Below are 20,453 nucleotides of genomic sequence, written 5' to 3' on the forward strand. Positions count from 1 at the left end.
CCTTGTTTTTAATAAGTCAACAAGGCAACAAGGCAACAGAGTATGACACGTGGGTGACGCTAGTTAAGAAAGCATGAAGCTTGCGTATCTTTCGTTATCCGTTTCAAACTAAAACACAAAAACACTTTTGAGTCATGGCTTCTTCTTCTTCGTCCCTTCTACTCCCATTAGGTACCGTGTTTCAATTCTCTTTAGAATGTTACTTTGTTTAAACTGCAATGTACTACGTTACTAACTTTGTACACTTTTCTAGCTACTTTATGTCTAATATTTCAGTAATTGTTATTGGGTGCCAGCGAAATGTTATGTACCATACTCAATAACAACTCGTTGCACCTCCACATCATGATTATTATAGCTGTTTGCTTGAGTAGTTTATTGTTTACTTATTTTATTTGAATCACACGGCATGATACAGTATTGCAAATTTCAATAGAGAGTTGCCCCACCCTCATTTCTTGATGTACTGTTGCGTCTCCTTCTGCATAAGGGTGGAATTCGAGCTAAACAAGCCGAGCTTTATCGTGCTCAAGCTCGGCTCGCTAATTACACGAGCTTTAAATTGAGCTCGAGCTCGGCTCATATAATAAACGAGCGAGCTCGAGCCGAGTTTAAACGAGCCAAGCCCAAGCTGCTCGGTGTTTTTATACTATAAATATGCTATTTTAGCTAAATGAGCGGAGCTTCATCAAACTCATTTCTTACACGAGCTTTAATTTAAGCTCGAGCTCAGCTCATATAGTTAAACGAGCGAGCTCGAGCCGAGCTTAAACGAGCCAAGCCCAAGCCGAGCTCCGAGCCCTCGGCTCAAATTCCACCCTTACTTCTACAGTTGCATCCTATGTTCAAGTGGTTGACGTAATCAATTATGTGTATGCTCTCGGCTGAGTATTTTGAGTTTCACTGTGTCATAAGTTATGCAAATGCAACAAATAGACGCTTCACATGTTTCTTTAGTATTAGGATATTAGTATCAAATTCTTTTGCTTTTTGTTGTGAATAGAATTTATTGGAAAAGTTCGATCTTATTCCTGCTTTTGTAATATTATCTATTATCTCTAGGTTCGGCTTTCATCGCTAAAAGAGCGTCCCCAACGTATCAAGCCATCTTGAAGCAAAGAATCCAAAATTCTATGGTGCAATGTGCAATGCAAGAGCACAAATCTGTGGTCATGAGAGACTATGAAACTGACATGAATCGAGTTACACGTAGGGATTCGATTGCATTGCTTTTTGGCGTATCCAGTTTTGTGGCCACACTTGATGCCCAAGGAGCAGGTTTGCCTCCAGAAGAAAAGCCAAGACTATGTGACGCTGCTTGCGAGAAAGAGATAGAAAATGTATGGTGAGCTTACCACCTTACAAATTAAACTTTAATTATTCTTTGCCTTTACTTTGCAGTGTGACTATGAGAGATTCAGGCCCTGCTTAGGATAAAGCAAAATAAGTGCACAATCTCTTGGCAGAAGATGTTGCAATATTTCAGCAAAACTTTGGTTTTTATCTTGCTGCATACTGAAAAGCTGATGCTAATTGTCTAGATATGCATGACCCAGTGCTTCTAGTAATACTTAATTAGGTTTTCCCCTGAGTCTGAACTTTGAAGTAGCATAGCCTACATACATTAGCATGCATTCAGTTAACGGTTCAGGTTGGTTGAACTATATCAGTGATTTTCTATATATACTAGGAACTAAGTTATGGAGTCTCTTTTTTTCTGTGAAGGTCCCTATGGTAACAACTGAGTCGGGCTTGCAGTACAAGGACATCAAACTTGGTGCTGGTCCTAGTCCACCTGTGGGCTATCAGGTATGTAATTTTAGCTGCTATAACTCAGAAGTAGGTTGCTGTTGCTTTAAACTTTTGGTACTATATTTACCCTGGCCGCATGCCAACTTTCTGATCTCACAAACCCTGGATTAACAAGCAAAGTTTAAAACTCTTAATCGATATTGTTGGAGTATATGATACACTGAACAAAAATTGCATCATTCTTGCCGCTATCATTAGAATAAAATGTGGATATATCTCCAATATTTCTCCAACAGGTATACTGCGTCTGAGATATTAACACTGCGAATGTTGGGTTGTTTGATTTCAATCACATGAGATTTGGAGTTATGGCCGAGTTGTAAATACAATAATGCGATCCCTGAACTCATACAACGTATATAGTCTTGTTAATGGTAGGATTGGCAGCCAAGGAATTCATGTTATGTACACTCAGATGGTTCCCAGATAAAATGTTTAGTGTAGACCAAGTTTAAGCTCTCCTGCTTAGCCATCTGCTCATTAAGTCAGTCCCACATTGTTCAAGACAATATTGCTTGCTAATTGTCTTTCACTTTCACAGGTTGCAGCAAATTATGTTGCCATGGTACCATCTGGACAAATATTTGATAGGTATTTATCTCTAACCTAAAGCTATATTACCGCACACATTTTTTATGTAAATGATTCTGCTGGCATAAAAATTACATAGTTTATAGATGCGTGAGTAATTATGACCAATGCACTTGGTATTTCCTCTCTCTCTCTCTCTCTCTCTCTCTCTGTTTTTGTTTAGAGTAATCTCATACTTGTTTTCTAATTTTAATCCCAGCTCTTTGGAGAAAGGGCAGCTATATATATTTCGAGTTGGCTCCGGTCAGGTAAATTTTAATGGAAGCACCTCCCTGTCACTTAACTATAGTGTTCGATACTCGCACCCATATTTTGGTTATTTAATTCGTTATTCTGGCTGAGTCAACCGTTGTTTCTCATAATCTGAACGCAAGTGTCACTTGAGCCTATCTTGGTTGCATTGATTTTAAAAAAAAAACTAAGTTGTGCTCTTTTTGTTTTCCCTTTATCTGACTATAATATTTTCTCTGCAACTAGTGTAGGTGATCAAGGGACTTGATGAGGGGTTGCTAAGCATGAAAATCGGTGGAAAACGCAGACTTTATATTCCAGGACCTGTAAGCAGTCTTAACATACAAGTTCTCTTGCGATTTTTTCGATTTGCCATACATAGACAGACACTTTATTCATCCATACAGTTTTATATGTGCTGCCCATACTGTACTTAAACTCTTCCTTTTATGTTCTTCTTTAGTTGGCATTTCCAAAAGGACTCACTTCAGCCCCAGGAAGGCCAAGGGTGGCTGCAAACAGTCCAGTAGTTTTCGATGTGAGCTTAGAATACATACCAGGTCTTGAAGCGGATGAAGAGTGAAAGAATACTTTCCTTTTGCAGCTATGCATTGTACTTGCTGAGTGACAAAGCTGAAGCCTACAAGCGCCTCAAATTTTCCACTATTCATTTTTCCATTTGTTGTATAAAATACTTTCCGTGCGCCTATTTTTACTCCCAGTTGTTGGGTTCTAGCATTCTTTGATACCAAATCTCGTTTCTTTTCGTCTTCAGAGTATTTATGTGTGCACCACTTCACCCACTGAAAGAATACAAACTGTTGTAAGTTGTAACTGTACAATATTTACACTCGAACACATTTGAAGTGCATACGATTGAACTCCAGCTAGGGGTGATAATTTGTCCCTTAACCCGTCAGTCCCGACCTGCCTTCAAAATTGCATGTTCAAGCCCTCAAAAATTGGCCTCACATATTTGAGAGGGGGTCAGCCTGGCTCTCATGTTTATAAGGAGAGGGTTAGGGCCTAGATTTTGAAATATGAGTCCGGCCCTCATTAATCCCTCACTTGGGCCTCATATGTTTTATTGTTATTTTACATTATATTTATGTATTATACTTATAATTATTTAAATTGTATAAAAAAAAATCACTAAATTAGTTTTCAATAGGAAATAAATTAGAACATAACACAACATATGCGTTTTTTGTAATTTATTAAATGATAGGTATATAAATCATATATAAAAGCAAATCCAACCTAACAACATAGTTAAATATGCAAAATATAGATGTTTTAATGTAGATATCTTTTTCAATCATCTCTATTTCTTTTTTTGTTTTTCTAAAGGCATAAGAATTAGTTTTGTATACTTAGTTAAATTTAATATACATAACCAAAATATGATAAAAATAAATTAAAAAAAGTAAACTAGTAAAATATAATTAGACCCGGACCGCCCTTAAAAATGAGGGTCCGAGTTAAGGGCTTGAGTTTTCTCCAGCACATTTCTCAGCAGTCAAGCAAAATTAGTATGGGCCTATTAAAAGCCCAAAATGAGTGCCGGTTTCGGGTTTGCGTTAATGGGTAAATGGTTCATGGAGCAAAAGAAACCGAGAATGTGAAAGCCCCTCCTCCTCCTTTCAATAGGCAATCCGAAATCCCATCACAAAACTAGACACGAACTAATAATAATAATAATAAAAATAAAAAAAGAGTGGAGGATTAATATTAATATTAATATTTGTTTGTTGAATTGGCTGGCTCGAAAATGGCTATCAGAGCTCCACCTGTTACTGGCTTATGCTTAGCATTTTCACCGTCTTCATCTTTCTCTTCTAATCGAATTGTTTTCTTGAGAAATTCTTTTCTCAATGGTGGAGGTATGTCTAATCACTTCTTAATTAGTATTGTGTTTCCTCAAATCACTCAACTAGTGGCCCTATTTAAGTGAACTAATACTTAGGCGCCTCACATTACTTGGATATCCATCCTGAATAATCTGTTTTTTCTAATCATTTCATAAAGATTATTATTTTTTTTGATTGGCAAGCCTGTTTTAAATGAGATCAGTAACTCTTTGATGCTGGCGGGGTTCGAGCCCCAGACCTATGGTATCATCACCCAAAGGTTTTACCGACTTTGCTAGTCGGCACTTGCATTTCTTGAAGATATATATACTAATAACATTATTTTGTGTGGCAGTTTTAAAAGTTGCAAGGTTGCCGTTGCCTCCAAACAGGTTTAGATGTAATGGAGTCCGGATGAACCTTTTTGATCGATTTGCTAGAGTTGTCAAGGTCAAGTTTCAGACATTATTTTTCTTGTTTTCAACAGTAATATTATTGGCATAAATCACCCCTACCCTTTTTGTCATAATATGCAGTCATATGCCAATGCAATCATAAGCACCTTTGAAGACCCTGAGAAGATCTTAGAACAAAGTGTACTTGAAATGAACGATGACTTGACAAAGATGCGTCAGGCTACTGCACAGGTAGCTTTTGTTTTCTATTTTTCTCCCTTTCTGTTTGTAATAATTGACAAAAAACATTAGTGAAGCCGTTAATAAGTATGATAAGAGTATTGGCCCAGATAGGGGTTGATCCCTTGGTTACTTAGATGGTTAAGATTAAGTAATAAGTGGATTCGACACTGAAAATTATGTATCCTATATAAATCTTTCAGTATATATTTTTTTTTTTTTTTTTAAAAAACTCTTTGGTCTTCTTATTCCTTTCAATGATGATTTATAGTCGAGCAAAAGCATAAGTTGGTACTGCTCTTAATTTGTTCTGTACTATTTTTTTATTGAAGGTGATGGCATCCCAAAAGCGTTTGGAAAACAAATGCAAATCTGCACAACAAGCTTCTGAAGATTGGTAATTTGGTATTTCTATTTAAAGATAATGTGGAGAGTATTAGTATCGATTTGTGTAATTCTGTCTCTCTTTATTGTACAGGTATCGACGGGCACAACTTGCTTTGGAGAAAGGAGATGAAAATCTTGCTCGTGAGGCTCTAAAGAGGCGTAAATCTTATGCCGTATGTATTGTTTTCTTTTTTAGTGCTTCTGGTGTTCTTATTGCTGTTGATTTACAATCTTTTATCCTAGATATTCAGCATGCAGTCAATAATCTAAATGGAGTTCTATAATGTGCATAGAGAGCATTGAAATATGTGTCTTTCCTGCTTTCTTATTTTTCCACTGATTACAAGGAGAAATGGAGAATCAACTCACTATATGCAATAGATCAATAAATTTCCTCTCAAGCTACTGTTTTAGAAGTCATATCATTTATCAAGGTCTTGAGGTGTATCATGGATGAGAAGTCAGACACTGTGGAAGTATCCCAAAAGAAGTTGAATTTTCATAGAATCGCATTTTCTTAATATTTTTGGAGTAATAAGGCTTGTGGATTTGACCATATTTCCATTTCAATTCATCTGAAGTCCTAAATAAAGTACCACAATTCCCTTGAAATTCTTTATTCTTGATTAGTGATCCCTTAGAGAACTGATACCTCTAAGTAGTATGTTGGAGTATGAATAGGGTCGTAGTTTCATTATGATTTTGATTTGTATGAATTACTCAATGCATACACGACGGCTAACACGAGAAGGGATGTCGGATCCATCCAAGCTCTCCCATTTTTACTTATTTAACTTCACATGTACCTCATCTTTGTATATATATTGTGACCCTGTGTCATCACTTGGTCCAAGAACTATGCACTTAGTTGTCTTCTTGGGACTTGGGAGGTGGAATCTGCTATCTTCTCTGAATGTAAAAGGGAGTCTCTTAGTTGGAGTTCTTTGATCCTTTATGGGTATTGGTAGGCATGAACTCTTCTACAGTTTTACGGAGGTTAAAACCAGTTAGGATACTCCTAGCAGGAAGGAAAAGTAACCAGTAAAATTTAGGATTATGGTGTTGCTTTTCTTGAGGCTGATGATTTTCACAACATTGTTTCACAGGATAATGCAAGTTCTATGAAGACTCAGCTTGACCAGCAGAAGACTGTTGTGGACAATCTTGTCTCCAATACTCGGGTGTGTTTTAACTTCTGTTTTCACACAAGTCACAGACCCGAACAAAACTATTGTCATGCATTTGTTAGGGCCTTTTCACATTTATATTTTGTTTAAGTTAGTTTGAAGCTACCCTTCTGCCATCAAGTATCTCTCTTGGGGACAATTTTTGTGGAACATCCTAACAATGTGTGCCGAAAGTATCAGGCAATAGTCTCCACCACCAATTATATTAACTATGTATGGTAATAAGAAACTGCTTCCACAAGTACACTTGTATGCGAAAGTTTAGTTTATTCGCTTTATGGAATCCTGAATTTATAAGTCCCACTCTTGCGTGTTATTTCCTGGCTTGTCCATTCATCCACCCATCCATCCATCATCTGTCTATTTGTAAGTTGGGTATTGGTAAGACTGTCCTCTTTGGAATGTACTTGGTGATGTTGTCCTTATGAAACTTATAACTAGATTTTTTTTGTAAAAGAAAAATAGAAAAACAAATGAAAATATGTTTTTAGGCGTACTAGACTGCTAGAGGCAAGAGGAATCCCTGAATCTCTATGGGAGTATATATGAGTTAGAGCTCCTTTAAGGTCAAATCTATGGCGCACCGTGACTCAGTGTTGCGGACTGTTTTGGTATATCACTGGTGTATTGTAGAGATGTATTACATACTTTTATTAGCCAACAGAGGTTTGGTTTTAACATATTGTGGTTTGCTGTAGCTTTTGGAGAGCAAGATACAGGAAGCGAGGTCAAAGAAAGATACTCTCAAAGCACGTGCACAGACTGCAAAGTTTGTCATCAGATCTGATCTTATTATTATTGCAATTGATTTTCATTCTAATCCTTAAATTTATCGCTAAATGGATTTCCCCATGTTGCTATAGGACTGCAACCAAAGTGAATGAGATGTTGGGAACTGTCAATACAAGTAGTGCTCTTTCAGCTTTTGATAAGATGGAGGAAAAGGGTAAGTTTCTTCCATGTTTCTTGTATAAGCCCTCATTTTGTCTTTTCCACTTGAGCAATTATTTAAACAGCGTAAAAGGAAAGTGTTGGTGACCACTGCTGTTGCAATAATTGGTTTTCTGCTTACAGTGTTGGCTATGGAGTCCCAGGCTGAGGCACTTACTCAATTAGCTACTGATGATCTTGAAGGAAAGGTATAATTTCGTTCTATGACACTTAATGTGTACGTTCTCAAAGTTATGCAATTTCCAGTAAAAAAAGACATTCTGATACATCTCTACTACTTATAAGCAGCGTGGGTGAGTTAGCCGTTTGCGCTGTAACTCTGTTCTGCCAATTCGTCATTTTCTGACACGTGTTATAAGAGCCGTTTTAGCCGCTTAAATTTTTTGGGGTGTCCCGCACATATTTAAGGATTTGTAAACACGTGGCCCTACCACTATAAAATTTTGGAGCTTTTCGGTTCTACTATTTGGTCTGTTCAATGGCCCCACTATAAAGTTTATTATTATTTTAGTTTTTAAATCCATATAAAACAACAAATTATCCATATAAAACAACAAATTAGGACCCTACCACATAATTAAAGAAAAAATTGAGGTTCACGTGCAAAGCACGTGTGCAATTGCTAGTTATGTATAATGTATCTGTTTGTATTTGTTTGGTGAGTCCTTCCTTGGAAATCTCATGGGATAAAACTGAAATGTCCCAATTATTTTGAATCCATCTGTTATTTTCAGTTTGCAATGCTGGAGACCTCCTCAGTAGATGATGATCTAGCAAACTTGAAGAAAGAATTATCAGGAAGCTCAAAGGTATATCCTTTACTTTTTCTTTAAAGAGCGTACAAGATCCATGAGGTTGAGACTGCATACCTTAATGAAGTAATTGGAAATGGAAACATATTTTAGATATTACTAACTTCAGGGTTTTTTTTTTTGCCTAAACGAAATAGAAAGGAGAGCTTCCACCTGGTAGAACGACTGTTAGTAGCACAAATACACCATTCCCTTTTGCAGATACAGAGATCGACAAGGAGCTTAATGAACTGAGAAGAAAGGTCAAGGAGTTCTAAGGGTGTTTTATTGTTTTCCAAAGCACTTGAATGCTTCCTTTGATAGTGTGGTCTGTTGCACCCGAAATTAGTCTTGTACAGTCAAAGGGCCAAATGTGTCTCATAAGTTGAGAAGGCTTACTATCTGTGTGTTTGAGAAGGGGAGGTAAGAAAGAGGGTGGGGGTAGGGGAGGGTACTCAGGGTAGATGAGATAAAATACTGTCTGACATCCTGGCTCAAGTGTAAGAGCAGAAATCACATTTTCGTAAATGTTTTGTAAGCTCATTTGATATACATGTATACCTATTGTGAACTTGCATTGAGTTTTATACATGTCATAGATACATACCCGTTATTGTTCCTAGTTATCTCGTTATTAGATTTGTGGTCGTTTGCAAGGAATTCTGGATGAATAAAACCAATTAAAACTGTACCAGTCGGTCCTTTCCTGTCCAAAGTTAACAAATGGTATAGGAAGCAGTCATTTGGTTAGAAGAATAAATATGAGTGTATTTTTAACAGCCTGTTGTATCCTAAAACCCTACTAATTACAACTTTCAAAAGGTGCACTGAATGTCATGTACTTGAAGCAAGAACTGAAAGGAAGTTGCAACTCTTTTAGCCAAATCTAAACAGACAATGGGACTCAACTGAGCAAAACCCTCTGAATAGTGATAGAATGCCAAGGGCTGGCCCAATCCATTTTATTACTTTGAAACCCACTGGATCTGCACCCATTTGACACAACCTATGTCCTATGATGATGAACTGATGTTTCACAAAATAACAGGAAACACCTTGGTGAAGAGAGAGCAGCGTTTTACAAAATAACAGGAAACACCCTGGTTGAAGAGAGAGCAGCGTTTCACTGTGTCAATAACAGGAAACACCCATCCATTTTATCACAGTGTCACTAAAACAAACACTACTGGTAAGTAAACATTTCCATTCTTCCTCTCAAACTTCATTCGTAAAATAACCTATATCAATTGTCAATATCTAGTTTTAGCTAAAAGGCACTGTTGGCATAAACCGTAAAGGAAATGCTAAGCATTGTAGCTCTCGTGATTGAATTCTAAGACGGGTCTGTTTTGTTTCATATTAGCTCAATAGGTTCCAAAAAGATACCTTTTTTATGATTCATGGATGGGTTTTTGTCATTACAAAAGGTTTTGGGTACTCGTAACGTGTTTTTCCCACTGAATTAAACTTACAGAAGAGATGAAGACTTCTGAATACTATTACCATTTTGTTGGTTGATGTATATAATTAGATAACTGGTTCTTACTATGAACTTTACAATTCATTGTGGTCGTAGAATCAGTGGGGATTTTCTAAAATTTCGCGTGATTTTGCGGTCAATGTGTAGTGCTAGTGGGAAAGACAATGGTGGGAAGAATGGGTATGAACAAAACTTGGATTTAGATTCTACTTTGGATTGGAAGCCTATTGGGGACGACACCCTTCTCGGAGTTTCCTCCCAATTAAGTGATGATGACGAACAAAATGATACTGGAGAATCTTTTTCACCTCGACGGAGATTCTTTGAAGATGTTAGATTTAGTGTTGATAGAGTAATTGAAGTTCTTCAACAAGACGGGCCAGGTTTTGATACTAAATTGGCTTTGGATGAGTTAAGGTTGAGAGTCTCAAATTATCTTGTTAGGGAAGTTCTTATAAGGGTCTTGAAAAGCATACACCACTCAAACAAAAGTAGGTGTGCCAAGTTGGGATATAAGTTTTTCGTGTGGTCTGGTCAGCAGGTAAATTATAGGTACACCTCGAACGCATACCATTTGATTATGAAGATTTTTGCAGAATGTGAGGAGTTTAAGGCTATGTGGAGACTGGTTGATGAGATGACGGAGAATGGTTTGCCGACTACTGCTAGGACGTTTAATATCTTGATATGTACTTGTGGTGAGGTTGGCCTGGCAAGGAAATTGGTCGAAAGGTTCATCAAGTCCAAAACATTTAATTTCAGACCATTTAAACATTCTTTCAATGCTATTCTACATTCACTTCTCGTGATTCACCAATACAGGTTGGTAGAGTGGGTCTACCAGCAAATGGTACTTGAGGGGCATTCCCCTGATATTCTGACTTATAATGTGCTCATGTGCACAAAGTATAGGTTGGGGAAGTTGGACCAGTTCCATAGATTACTTGATGATATGTGCAAGAATGGGTTTTCCCCAGATCTCCATACATATAATATTCTTCTCCATGTACTTGGAGAAGGAGACAAACCTCTTGCCGCCCTTAATCTCATGAATCACATGAAAGAAGTAGGATGCGAACCTAGAGTTATCCACTTCACTTCATTAATTGATGGATTAAGTCGGGCTGGAAATCTGGAGGCCTGCAAGTATTTTTTTGATGAGATGGTTAAGATAGGATGCATGCCTGATGTGGTATGTTACACAGTTATGATAACAGGATATGTTGTGGCAGGGGAATTTGAGAAGGCTCAGACAATGTTCGATGAGATGACCATCAAGGGTCAGTTACCAAATGTTTACACCTACAATGCAATGATCCGTGGCCTTTGTGCTGCTAGAAAATTTGACGAAGCCCGTTCTATGCTGCGCGAAATGGAATCTAGAGGCTGCAATCCCAATTTTATTGTGTACAGTACTCTGGTGTGTAATTTGAAAAATGCCGGGAAGCTCTCTGAGGCTCACGAAATAATTACACAGATGGTGGATAAGGGGCAATATATTCATCTCCTCGCCAAGTTTAAGGGATATAGGAGATGCTGAAATGTGTCCAGAAAAGTGAGAAATCCCTGTTCATGTTCTTATTGGAATGTGTACTACAACGCATCACGCCTTGTTGACAAGTTTACAGTCGCGGGAATGATATGACCAAGAGAATGATCATCACCAATTAAAGTACGTTTCTTTTCCCTTTACTTCTAGAAAAAACGTTAAGACTCAATGTCTTGTCTCGTATGTAAGATTTGAATTCTGTATTTTGTAAAATTACATGCGAGCTCCATCTATAGTCATAGCGATCATGCTTAAATGTTAGAATAGTATTGAACCATCTTTGCTTTATGACCACCTTAATAAACTGCAACCACAAAAGACTTCTCTCCTTCTCAAATCCTTCAAATATTTCTCTTGGGGTGGGTTGTCTATAATTTCATCTCAACAAGTTATTGAATTATAGGTTGTGAAGATTGAGATTTTGCTATTTCTTGTGAGGACATTATTTTGTTTTTGTTATCGGGTAAATGAATGGGGTTTGCAGTGCTGATCACAAGTGTTTGTCCATGCGTAATCAAGACAAATATAGATGTATGAACTATGAAGGAGTGAGAATTAAACTAGAGTAATTTAGAGAAGATATCAGTACATTTTGATAGGGAGATAAAAAAAGAGAAGCTTTTAATACGTATATGGTGGAAAAGTAATACATGCATTGAGCATACGGTTTACTACCTTCTCTTGGTAACATCTTACTGAATAGAAGTATGGTGGCTTTAAGTTAGAATACCATACACATTGTATGTCAAGTTCAAAAAACAATATATATGCACAAACCAAAGTATACAATATCATGATATCTGTTGGTGAAAGGTTCTTTCTTGAACAAGTTTATGGTTCTCTCATGTTATGCAATTTCTTTATTGGAAACAATCCCCACATAGAAGCTTTGTTGTATAAAGGGAGTGCTATCTTAGGGATACCCTTAAACCTAGGGCTATGTTTTGCATATGAAACTTAATTTAGGTACATATGACAAGTTTCACAAAATTGCATGCCATAAATCAACCTGATTGGAAAAATTTAGCAGTTGGATTTTGCTCTTATACTTGAGAAACCAATGCTTTTTTCCTGTTCAACCCTGCCCATCCCTTTTCTTTTCCATCAGTTTTTTGTTTGATAATCCATATAGGGTACTTTTGAGTCTAATGCTCTAAGCGCAAAAGTTATACCTGTACTTTACTGAGTTTCATCAGTATATGCATGTTCTGTCAATATTTATTATGTAAATTACTTTGTACTATGTTCATTCAGTTGCTATAGGCGCCTGTATGTAGATCAGAGTTATGATTTAATGTAATTGTACAGATCCCATTATGATGATGTATCTCTGCTGTTCAATGGTTTTCATTGTGAGATTCTGTTAAAGAAAACTGGAGTCTGAAGAAGCTAGAGGAGTTTGGTAACACAGTACTGATTGTCCACTCTTGGGCTCTTCTTTACCTTTCAAAGAGAGAAGTTTGGATCAAAGCAATCTTTGAAGAGGCGGAGCTCAGCATTTTGAACTACTGCCATAGTGCCATCCTAATTTGTGACCTGCATTGTATGTGAAATATATCTCGACACCTGAAGCTCTCTCAAGTCCTCGAATAAGGAAGATTCATCTGAACAAACAGGACAAATATTAAGGATGATAAAAAGAAGATTCCCAAGAGGTACCACAAAGACATTGTCCGTGGATCAAGTTGTTTCATATGTTTTACCTCTCAGAGCTTCTTCACACCATGTTCCTGATGTAGTTCTTGTTGTCTCCCAAATTAGTTGAAAATATGTGATTCAAAAGATCCAATTCACTGAATGAAGGCCGACATGAAACCCAGCTTTTTGTCATTCTATAGTGCCAACAAGTGACTTAAAAAATGTTATGACGAAGCCATCAATCTCATTATCCCTGATATGAATACCTCTTAGCAATTATTCATGCTGCTTTTTGGAAGGATTGTATTTGTGTGAGCAAAATTGCATGATCTCAAGTGATGTATCTGTACAATTTCTTTGGTCTGTGCCAGTAGTTGAGCTTTTGCAGAACTTGCAGGCTGAGTAATTTCTTTGTTTATAGGTTTGGCACAAAAGATGTAGAAGTTAGTTGTTTGTTATACTGAATTCATTTCGCATTCTTTATAATCTGGATTTGTTTTGCAAATGCCAATAGGAATGTTAGTTCTTAATCAATGTCATATCTATGCTATAGCTATTCTTATTCTTGTTAGTTGCTATTGTTCTTCACTTATTCTTTGTTAGTTGCTATTTTTGTGCAGAATTTCGTTGGGAGTCGAGACTAACTGAGACTATTGTTACCAAGATAGCCAAACAGAATTGTGAACACAATCAGGCGGACTGATTCCTACTGGAGATGACTTTGGTAGCCCAACAACAACTCCTGTGGCCCAGAAGCCACCTATTTTCTTCATAGGCTTTTGAGATGGTCAAGTTTCAACGAAATTCGAACGGTGCTGCTGGACACTGCTAGTCACTATCGATTTCACCGCCTTTGAGTGAATAAGAAAGATAGCAGGCAGGCCCTGCTTTTTTTGTCACACACAGACAAAATGTGCTATCAGTTTCTTGTTTTCCGTTAATTGCGTTAATTGTGTATAGCTAGCGAGTTGAGGTTATTTCGTTGTACTCAGTAAAAATCTGTAATTTCAGTTGGCTTATTTACAAAACGATCGTAATAAAGACATGACATGTTTACATTTTCAATTTACGTGCTTGAAAACGAAAACTTGTTATTGGACCGTAATGTTGAAGATAGTTAATAAAGGGGACAGCACTGGAGAACAAAAGAGAGTAACGAAACTGGTTCCAATGATGCTAAAGTGCAAAACAAACAATGGTCAAAAAGAAGGAAAGAAAAAACGTCACTGTGTTGATGAATTGGTTGGAAATGAGCTGTCCAACCAACTGAAAGAGAGAAAAAAACAGGGGTTTTGTCAGGGTTTTACACTGTTTACTTGACAACGAGTTTTCAGTTTTCACACCTGGTAGTGTGTTTCTATTCAAAAGAGTGAGCTTCACACGTCCACAACTCACTACAAGCTTTCAAGTTCACTGCTACAAGCTCCCACATCAACATATTCAAGGTGAAGTTTGCACCTCTTCTTCTTTTTTTTACTTATATTGATGATTGTCAACTTACTATGATCAGCCATTCTTTTATAATTTAAGACGTTCAAAGAAACCTTGCAGTAGTAGATAACCACTCCAAATAGAAACTAGTCGTTGTAGCACCATGACTGTCTTAACTCTTAACACTCTACATACTAATTTCGTCTAGTAACTTGTTAAACTCCAAATAATTGATCCTATGTTGTTCTTTTGGTATGAACTCTTCACGAGCTTTATCTGGTACTGAACATTTACCATATTCAGAACTTATTAATTATGCTTGGGACATTTGAGGCTCTTCACCATTTCGTATAGTATTATTTTAACAACCATAAGGAGTCAGCATCCCCTAACTATGAAGTTTGAATCCAACTTTGATTAATTCTAGTCTTGACTAGAGAATGAATATATTTAGCACACCCCCAATTCTGTGTGTAATTAGCACTTATTTCTGAAATCTAATAAAAAAAAGAAAAAGAAAATTGTTTTCAAGCTAAGGATTGTGATTTGTGTTCCCCTGCCACTTCAATGCATTGATCTTACTGCACAAGCCAGTCGGTTCAGCGGTATAGATGGCACATGAAAGCTGATTACTACTACTTCTAGCATGTTTTGATGATAAACCAAGGGATGAGTTTTATATGTTCATATATAGTTAATTCTTATATATTAATGGGGTTGGTTGTATGCTGACTTCCTCACTTATGTAATTTATCTTTTGTCTGTTAATGACCTAATAAGCAATGATTTTGTATGTTTTTGTTTAAGGTCCTAGAAGTTTTTTTGATATTTTGATTTTGTCATGTAATGGACCTGTCTACCTAGACCAACAGTTGCGATTTATTTATTTTGTAGTTCTGTAACTTTGGAAGTGTATTAGATCCATAGAAAACTCTTTACACTGCATATAGTCCCGCCAAGGCACCAACAGATGTTAACTCCACAAGCTAAAGGGAAATGATACAATCTATTATATATTAACATTATCTGTTAAACTAGATGTTAAGGGATCCATCCTTATTCCCTCTCTTAGATCAGGAATTCAGGACTCAGGACAAGACATAATATATTAGTATAAACCAATAAAAATTGAAGAGTGGTCAAGATGACCTGTCATACAGAGAAAGCAGAAGAAAGGAACATTTCCATCTGTTATTGCTACTATTTTTATGTTTTCTTTCTCTAATTTGGTAGAGCATTGCACTGTGAAGATAGGTAGAGAAGAAACCAAAATGACAGAAAATAAAAGGGGACCGGCATCACTTGACCGTTGTAGCGTCCTTTGCGATACAATGAAGCGACATAAGACAGAAGTCTTGATCTCCAGAAAGGTGATTTCCATTCTCTTTACTAACAAAATCCACCTACCTACTGACCATTTTTGCGTTTTTTCATTGAGCTTAAGATTCCTGTTGGAAGTTCGGTTTAGAAAAGGCGAAAAACATTTAGGCATGAACTTGATACATGCTTTTGTATTTAGTATTAGGTGATCTTCCCATGTGTGGTTAGCCATTCTCGCTAGATAACCAAGTTGGTTATTTTGCCATTTCCAGGAAAGAAAAGAGATGATGGGGGATAGAATTGCAACTCTGCAACAGCTTGTTTCACCATATGGGAAGGTCTGAGATTGTCTGAGATTGATTTTGTCTGGACTATAAATGCATAAATGGATCTTCAGTTTTGGTGGTTGGTATAGCACTGGGTTCATCCTATATCATTCGTGCACTTCCATAAGGACTGTTAAGTGTTAACCCATGTTAAAGATCATTCCTTACAGATCATTTGATTTTTGACATGTCATTGTGATTTTCCAAAAGTGTGAGGTTGTTAAACTGGTTGATGTATGTGTGAATGAAGTTCAACAGACATTGTTGGATTGAAACTGTATAAGTCCCATATTCTTATTTGAGCATGCAGCATTGTGGCCTCTAATATATGCAGTGAAAAAAAGCCAATGAGTTGACCCAAACATTTATTATACTAATTTGTTAATTTGGAATTCCAAGCATTGGGAAGATGGTACACATGTCGTTGAGTCTATTAAAACGTTTATCCTTAAATCTTAGACATTATAGTATATGCTTTTAAATCTTACTGTGAATCTTACTTGAACTGGAAACAGACTGATACAGCATCTGTCCTTTTTGAAGCGATGGAGTACATCAGATTTCTTCATGATCAAGTTAAGGTTAGATAAGCCTCAACTTTGTCTTATTTTTCATTCTATTCAGAATTTTCCACCAAACTAAGGTAGCTGAGTTAGAAGTTGTAGAGAATGTTACACTTGCACCGTTCTTGTGTTGCTCATGACTCATGAGTATGAGATAATGTAGCATAATCTTAACTATTTCTACTGCCTTAGCAGCTAACATCACTGGTCCTACAAAGTTACCAAGACTTATGAGTTCTGAACTTTGAGGCTTTCTCGCTTAAGTTCATTCGCTTTTGATCTTATAGTTTCTTTTCAATATATGACTTGCATCAGGCGCTGAGTGCTCCGTATCTTGTGAGTTCACCAACAGTGGAGATACCGGTAAATTCTGCATCTTTATACATTGGTCAAATGGTCTAAAAGGCCATCTGTTGATTATACCAAAAACACTTCATACTGTAAACCAAATTACATCGCCTTCTGGATGTTGGTTTTGTTTTGTTTCAGGAACAAGAGCACTACAATCTACGAGGCCAAGGGCTATGCCTTGTGCCCATCTCCTGCTCTTTGAGAGTTGTTGGCACCAATGGGGCCGATATCTGGGCGTCTATGAAGGGCAGTTCGCCAAGGCTCTAACTTATTTTACAGAACTTGATCCCGGTCTTCAGACCAAATTGGAGGTTTTTCACAAGGCAATAGTATTGACAAGAGTCCCATGAAGATGCGTGCTATTGATCAGGATGCTTTACATAAGGACTTTTTGCAAAGCTCGAGGAGCGTGCATCAAATGTAGCACTGTAGTAGTTGGAGACTAGTCAGTTAATTAATGTTTAGGAAAATGCTACTTCCAAATGAGGGATGCTCCAAGAAGGTCGTTGCATATAATTGCATTGTAATATGTTTGTATATGTTTGACTAGTATATAAAAAAAAAACGTAGAAAAGTGCACTACGGAATCTGTCTGGATATCAGTATTCTAAGCGTGTACGAAAGATGTGGGAGAAAATTGGAACGGGATATATAGTTTGCTTTTTGACATGGCTTTGCCTGTCAACAAGATTATATAGCAATTGCAGAATGTAATGCTTGAAACTGATTGAGGCTCCGAGGAACCAATATGTTGTTGAAATTTCATCCTAATTAATATCATGAAAAAGTTTTATATGATCAGTTATCTCCATTGCACATTTGCACTTGAGCCTGTGGCTCAGCAGTTTAAAACTAGCTAATGGCCCCCAGGGAGTTTTAATCGTGTAATTAAGTTGATGAGTTCGATTACCCCATGCCCATGGTTGATGGAGGTGACACGGCTATTCAGGTGTATAGGAAGCAAGTCTTTTCTCAGTAACATGGCTATGATGACATGGAGATGATGTGAATCCTAAGGTACGAACTCCTCGTGAGTCGTGAGGTTAGTCAGGTAACTAAAATCTTGGACATAAAATAGCTGTTTTAGCTAGCCTATGTCCAATTTGTGGACATAGCATGCCATTGGAAAGCAACCTAGCTATGTCCAATTTGTGGACATAGCATGCCATTGGAAAGCAACCTAGACATTTGTCAACTTTTAGCAGCGTATAAATCGTTAATATAATGTGGTCCGGATTTAGGAAGAGGAATAAGGTGCCCTACAAATTGACATTCTAATAATATTAATATCTAAACTAATTATTGAAGCAAGTTGTTATGAAAAAGAAAGACAAAATGTAGTGAATTGAGTGAAGAAAAAATATTATGGCCACTAGTATTATTGCAAGCTCCTACAACCACATGTAGAACACCTACTCAACACTAAATTAAATTAAATGTTGTGAGAATCCAAACATTATCATTTCATGCATATAGTATCTCATTTGAACCAATCAAATATTTTAGTGGATCCTCTCTGATTGTCCTACATTCCATCCTTTCCCTCTTCTTATTCAAGTTCTTGTTCCGTTTCAACTCTTTTTTTCTTCTTCTCTTTTCTTCTGACTCCTAGTTGCTAAAATCTTCTCGGCAAATTTTGCAAATAATACTTTGAAGAAGCAAGCTAGTGTGAAGGAGTTATTGTTTAAAGAATAAAGAAAATAGTAGATCAGTATATAAGGGGAGGATGAAAATTCAATGTGATGTGTGTGAGAAAGCTCAGGCTACTGTGATATGCTGTGCCGATGAAGCAGCTTTGTGTGCAAAATGTGATGTGGAAGTTCATGAAGCAAATAAACTTGCAAGCAAACACCAAAGGCTCCTTCTTCAATGCCTTTCCAACAAGCTTCCTCGATGCGATATCTGCCAAGTAACACATATTTTTCTACTTCCTCTTTCGCTTTTAAGATAGAGTATTATTAGTCATCAATCTTTCCATTTGTGTTTGTATCATTCATTTATCTGATCGGGGAATAATTTTCATACTTTTTATAATTCTCACCCACCTCATCACCAATCTGCAGGAGAAAACAGCTTTCATATTTTGTGTTGAAGATAGAGCTCTCTTTTGCCGGGATTGTGACGAGCCAATCCATTCAACTGGCAGCATCGCTAGCAACCATCAACGTCTACTGGCCACTGGAATCCAAGTGGCGTTGAGCTCTAAGTGTGCGCAAAATACTGAAAAATTATGTTCGGATCCTCCAAGTCACAACTCACAACCAATCACGTCCAAAGCCCTGCCTACTCCGCAACCTTCTGTTTGCACATCTCCTTCTGCATGGGACGATTTGCTACACTTTTCAGATTTTGAAACAAATGACAAGGTAAGATAAGTCGATGCCTATTACACTACTGACTAGTAATCTAATTTATGTATATATAGTGGTTGGCAGATGTAATATACCAGCAGTCCGAAGAACGAAACTAACCTATACTTTGTTCATTTCATTCCATTTGCAGAAAGAAGGTGTTGGCTTTGAAGATCAGTTTGAATGGTTTACAGATATTGGTCTGTTCAATGACCAAGTCGCTCAAGAAGCCTTAGCAGCAGCTGAAGTTCCTCAACTTTCAGTGTCAAGACCAAGTGTGGCTCTGCACAAACCATTCAAATCAAACACGCCGCCTCACAAGAGGCCTAGGATTGAGGTTTCAGATGATGAGGAATACTTCACTGTTCCTGATCTTGGGTGAATTGGAAAAACTCACTAAGGTGTATATACACACTTTCAGTGTATTTGGCTGTTGTAGTGTACGTTTACCACCGTTGTATTCTTATCAATATGGTTTTGGATGATGAGTCATGTTTTGACATATATATTTTGATCATCAGACTTCACGGAATCAAGTTGAAAAACACTTGACATGCTCTCAAAATTTTATGCAAAATCTTTATTTGCATCCTTGTGCTGTGGCCGTGTGGCGAATAAATTGTTTTACATGTGGCTGCGTATTGTGTCAAGATTTTGCGTTGTACTGTACACTGATGTGATCTAAAGATATTGTTAGAACTGTACAACGTCAAACCATGAACACTTCACAAGTTCAGAATCTAATTAACAACCCCTGCTAGCTTATTTGTTTAATCTCTGTCTTGGAAAAACCTCTTCCTAGCGAATCTTTTCCTTTTTCCCGATGGAGAAATTATTGGATTTTTCTCTTGGCCTGGAACATTCCACGCCATAGTTTGAAATCATCATCGAATTTATTACGGCCACTTGCATAGGCGTAGAATAGAAACCCAAAAGTGCAAAGAGACGACAGTGCCATCACTGTTGCATATCTCATTTGTGTATCCTTAACACTGTAGTCATTCAATTA

The 20,453-nt window shown here is 37.1% G+C and overlaps 5 protein-coding genes across 9 annotated transcripts; all 5 read left to right on the forward strand.

The window, feature by feature from the left end:
- Window positions 1–46: 46 nt before the first annotated feature.
- LOC147473415 (FKBP-like peptidyl-prolyl cis-trans isomerase family protein) lies at window positions 47–3,400 on the forward strand. The gene is made up of 7 exons (XM_086587420.1): window positions 47–171; window positions 1,063–1,340; window positions 1,726–1,809; window positions 2,354–2,403; window positions 2,603–2,651; window positions 2,886–2,960; window positions 3,098–3,400. The coding sequence occupies exons 1-7, from the start codon at window positions 135–137 to the stop codon at window positions 3,215–3,217; spliced, it is 693 nt and encodes a 230-aa protein (XP_086443546.1). The 5' UTR covers window positions 47–134; the 3' UTR covers window positions 3,218–3,400.
- An 834-nt stretch (window positions 3,401–4,234) lies between these two features.
- Window positions 4,235–9,057, forward strand: PTAC4 (plastid transcriptionally active 4). Its single transcript, XM_086587411.1, has 11 exons — window positions 4,235–4,517; window positions 4,840–4,934; window positions 5,021–5,131; window positions 5,452–5,516; window positions 5,598–5,679; window positions 6,613–6,687; window positions 7,392–7,462; window positions 7,557–7,639; window positions 7,768–7,832; window positions 8,379–8,453; window positions 8,594–9,057. The coding sequence occupies exons 1-11, from the start codon at window positions 4,406–4,408 to the stop codon at window positions 8,711–8,713; spliced, it is 954 nt and encodes a 317-aa protein (XP_086443537.1). The 5' UTR covers window positions 4,235–4,405; the 3' UTR covers window positions 8,714–9,057.
- Window positions 9,058–9,481: 424 nt separating this feature from the next.
- LOC147473417 (pentatricopeptide repeat-containing protein At1g55630-like) lies at window positions 9,482–14,167 on the forward strand. 2 transcript variants are annotated; one of them, XM_086587410.1, is made up of 3 exons: window positions 9,547–11,587; window positions 12,773–13,119; window positions 13,723–14,167. In XM_086587410.1, the coding sequence occupies exon 1, from the start codon at window positions 9,983–9,985 to the stop codon at window positions 11,453–11,455; it is 1,473 nt and encodes a 490-aa protein (XP_086443536.1). In that variant the 5' UTR covers window positions 9,547–9,982; the 3' UTR covers window positions 11,456–11,587; window positions 12,773–13,119; window positions 13,723–14,167. The 2 variants fall into 2 exon arrangements, with proteins under 2 accessions (XP_086443535.1, XP_086443536.1); XM_086587409.1 differs by lacking the exon at window positions 13,723–14,167 and having other exon boundaries at window positions 9,482–11,587; window positions 12,773–13,607.
- Window positions 14,168–14,271: 104 nt separating this feature from the next.
- Window positions 14,272–17,891, forward strand: LOC147473418 (transcription factor bHLH153-like). Of its 4 annotated transcripts, none has more exons than XM_086587417.1 (6): window positions 14,272–14,547; window positions 15,784–15,903; window positions 16,126–16,191; window positions 16,695–16,760; window positions 17,058–17,105; window positions 17,232–17,891. In XM_086587417.1, exons 2-6 carry the CDS (start codon window positions 15,805–15,807, stop codon window positions 17,358–17,360), a joined length of 408 nt encoding a protein of 135 aa, XP_086443543.1. In that variant the 5' UTR covers window positions 14,272–14,547; window positions 15,784–15,804; the 3' UTR covers window positions 17,361–17,891. The 4 variants fall into 4 exon arrangements, with proteins under 4 accessions (XP_086443543.1, XP_086443541.1, XP_086443539.1 ...); XM_086587415.1 differs by having other exon boundaries at window positions 14,419–14,547; window positions 15,788–15,903; XM_086587413.1 differs by having other exon boundaries at window positions 14,426–14,547; window positions 15,767–15,903.
- A 518-nt stretch (window positions 17,892–18,409) lies between these two features.
- On the forward strand, window positions 18,410–20,079 carry LOC147473419 (B-box zinc finger protein 24-like). The gene is made up of 3 exons (XM_086587412.1): window positions 18,410–19,002; window positions 19,157–19,459; window positions 19,596–20,079. Exons 1-3 carry the CDS (start codon window positions 18,820–18,822, stop codon window positions 19,824–19,826), a joined length of 717 nt encoding a protein of 238 aa, XP_086443538.1. The 5' UTR covers window positions 18,410–18,819; the 3' UTR covers window positions 19,827–20,079.
- Window positions 20,080–20,453: the final 374 nt, after the last annotated feature.

The sequence above is a fragment of the Coptis chinensis genome, unplaced genomic scaffold (genome assembly GCF_015680905.1).
Source record: "Coptis chinensis isolate HL-2020 unplaced genomic scaffold, ASM1568090v1 utg2560_pilon_pilon, whole genome shotgun sequence".
In the NCBI taxonomy this organism is placed as follows: domain Eukaryota; kingdom Viridiplantae; phylum Streptophyta; class Magnoliopsida; order Ranunculales; family Ranunculaceae; genus Coptis; species Coptis chinensis.

What these genes read in the sequence shown, in the direction of transcription:
- LOC147473415 (XM_086587420.1), top strand. Translation starts at nt 135, where the DNA reads ATGGCTTCTTCTTCTTCGTCCCTTCTACTCCCATTAG. An exon ending in TCTGGACAAATATTTGATAG is followed by an intron (nt 2,404 to 2,602) that starts GTATTTATCTCT and finishes TTTTAATCCCAG; the next exon opens with CTCTTTGGAGAAAGGGCAGC. An exon ending in TTCGAGTTGGCTCCGGTCAG is followed by an intron (nt 2,652 to 2,885) that starts GTAAATTTTAAT and finishes CAACTAGTGTAG; the next exon opens with GTGATCAAGGGACTTGATGA.
- PTAC4 (XM_086587411.1), top strand. Translation starts at nt 4,406, where the DNA reads ATGGCTATCAGAGCTCCACCTGTTACTGGCTTATGCTTAGCATTTTCA. An exon ending in TGCGTCAGGCTACTGCACAG is followed by an intron (nt 5,132 to 5,451) that starts GTAGCTTTTGTT and finishes TTTTTATTGAAG; the next exon opens with GTGATGGCATCCCAAAAGCG. An exon ending in CTGATGATCTTGAAGGAAAG is followed by an intron (nt 7,833 to 8,378) that starts GTATAATTTCGT and finishes TGTTATTTTCAG; the next exon opens with TTTGCAATGCTGGAGACCTC.
- LOC147473417 (XM_086587409.1), top strand. Translation starts at nt 9,983, where the DNA reads ATGAACTTTACAATTCATTGTGGTCGTAGAATCAGTGGGGATTTTCTA.
- LOC147473418 (XM_086587416.1), top strand. Translation starts at nt 15,742, where the DNA reads ATGTTTTCTTTCTCTAATTTGGTAGAGCATTGCACTGTGAAGATAGGT. An exon ending in TTGTTTCACCATATGGGAAG is followed by an intron (nt 16,192 to 16,694) that starts GTCTGAGATTGT and finishes AACTGGAAACAG; the next exon opens with ACTGATACAGCATCTGTCCT. An exon ending in TTCTTCATGATCAAGTTAAG is followed by an intron (nt 16,761 to 17,057) that starts GTTAGATAAGCC and finishes GACTTGCATCAG; the next exon opens with GCGCTGAGTGCTCCGTATCT.
- LOC147473419 (XM_086587412.1), top strand. Translation starts at nt 18,820, where the DNA reads ATGAAAATTCAATGTGATGTGTGTGAGAAAGCTCAGGCTACTGTGATA. An exon ending in CTCGATGCGATATCTGCCAA is followed by an intron (nt 19,003 to 19,156) that starts GTAACACATATT and finishes ACCAATCTGCAG; the next exon opens with GAGAAAACAGCTTTCATATT. An exon ending in ATTTTGAAACAAATGACAAG is followed by an intron (nt 19,460 to 19,595) that starts GTAAGATAAGTC and finishes TTCCATTTGCAG; the next exon opens with AAAGAAGGTGTTGGCTTTGA.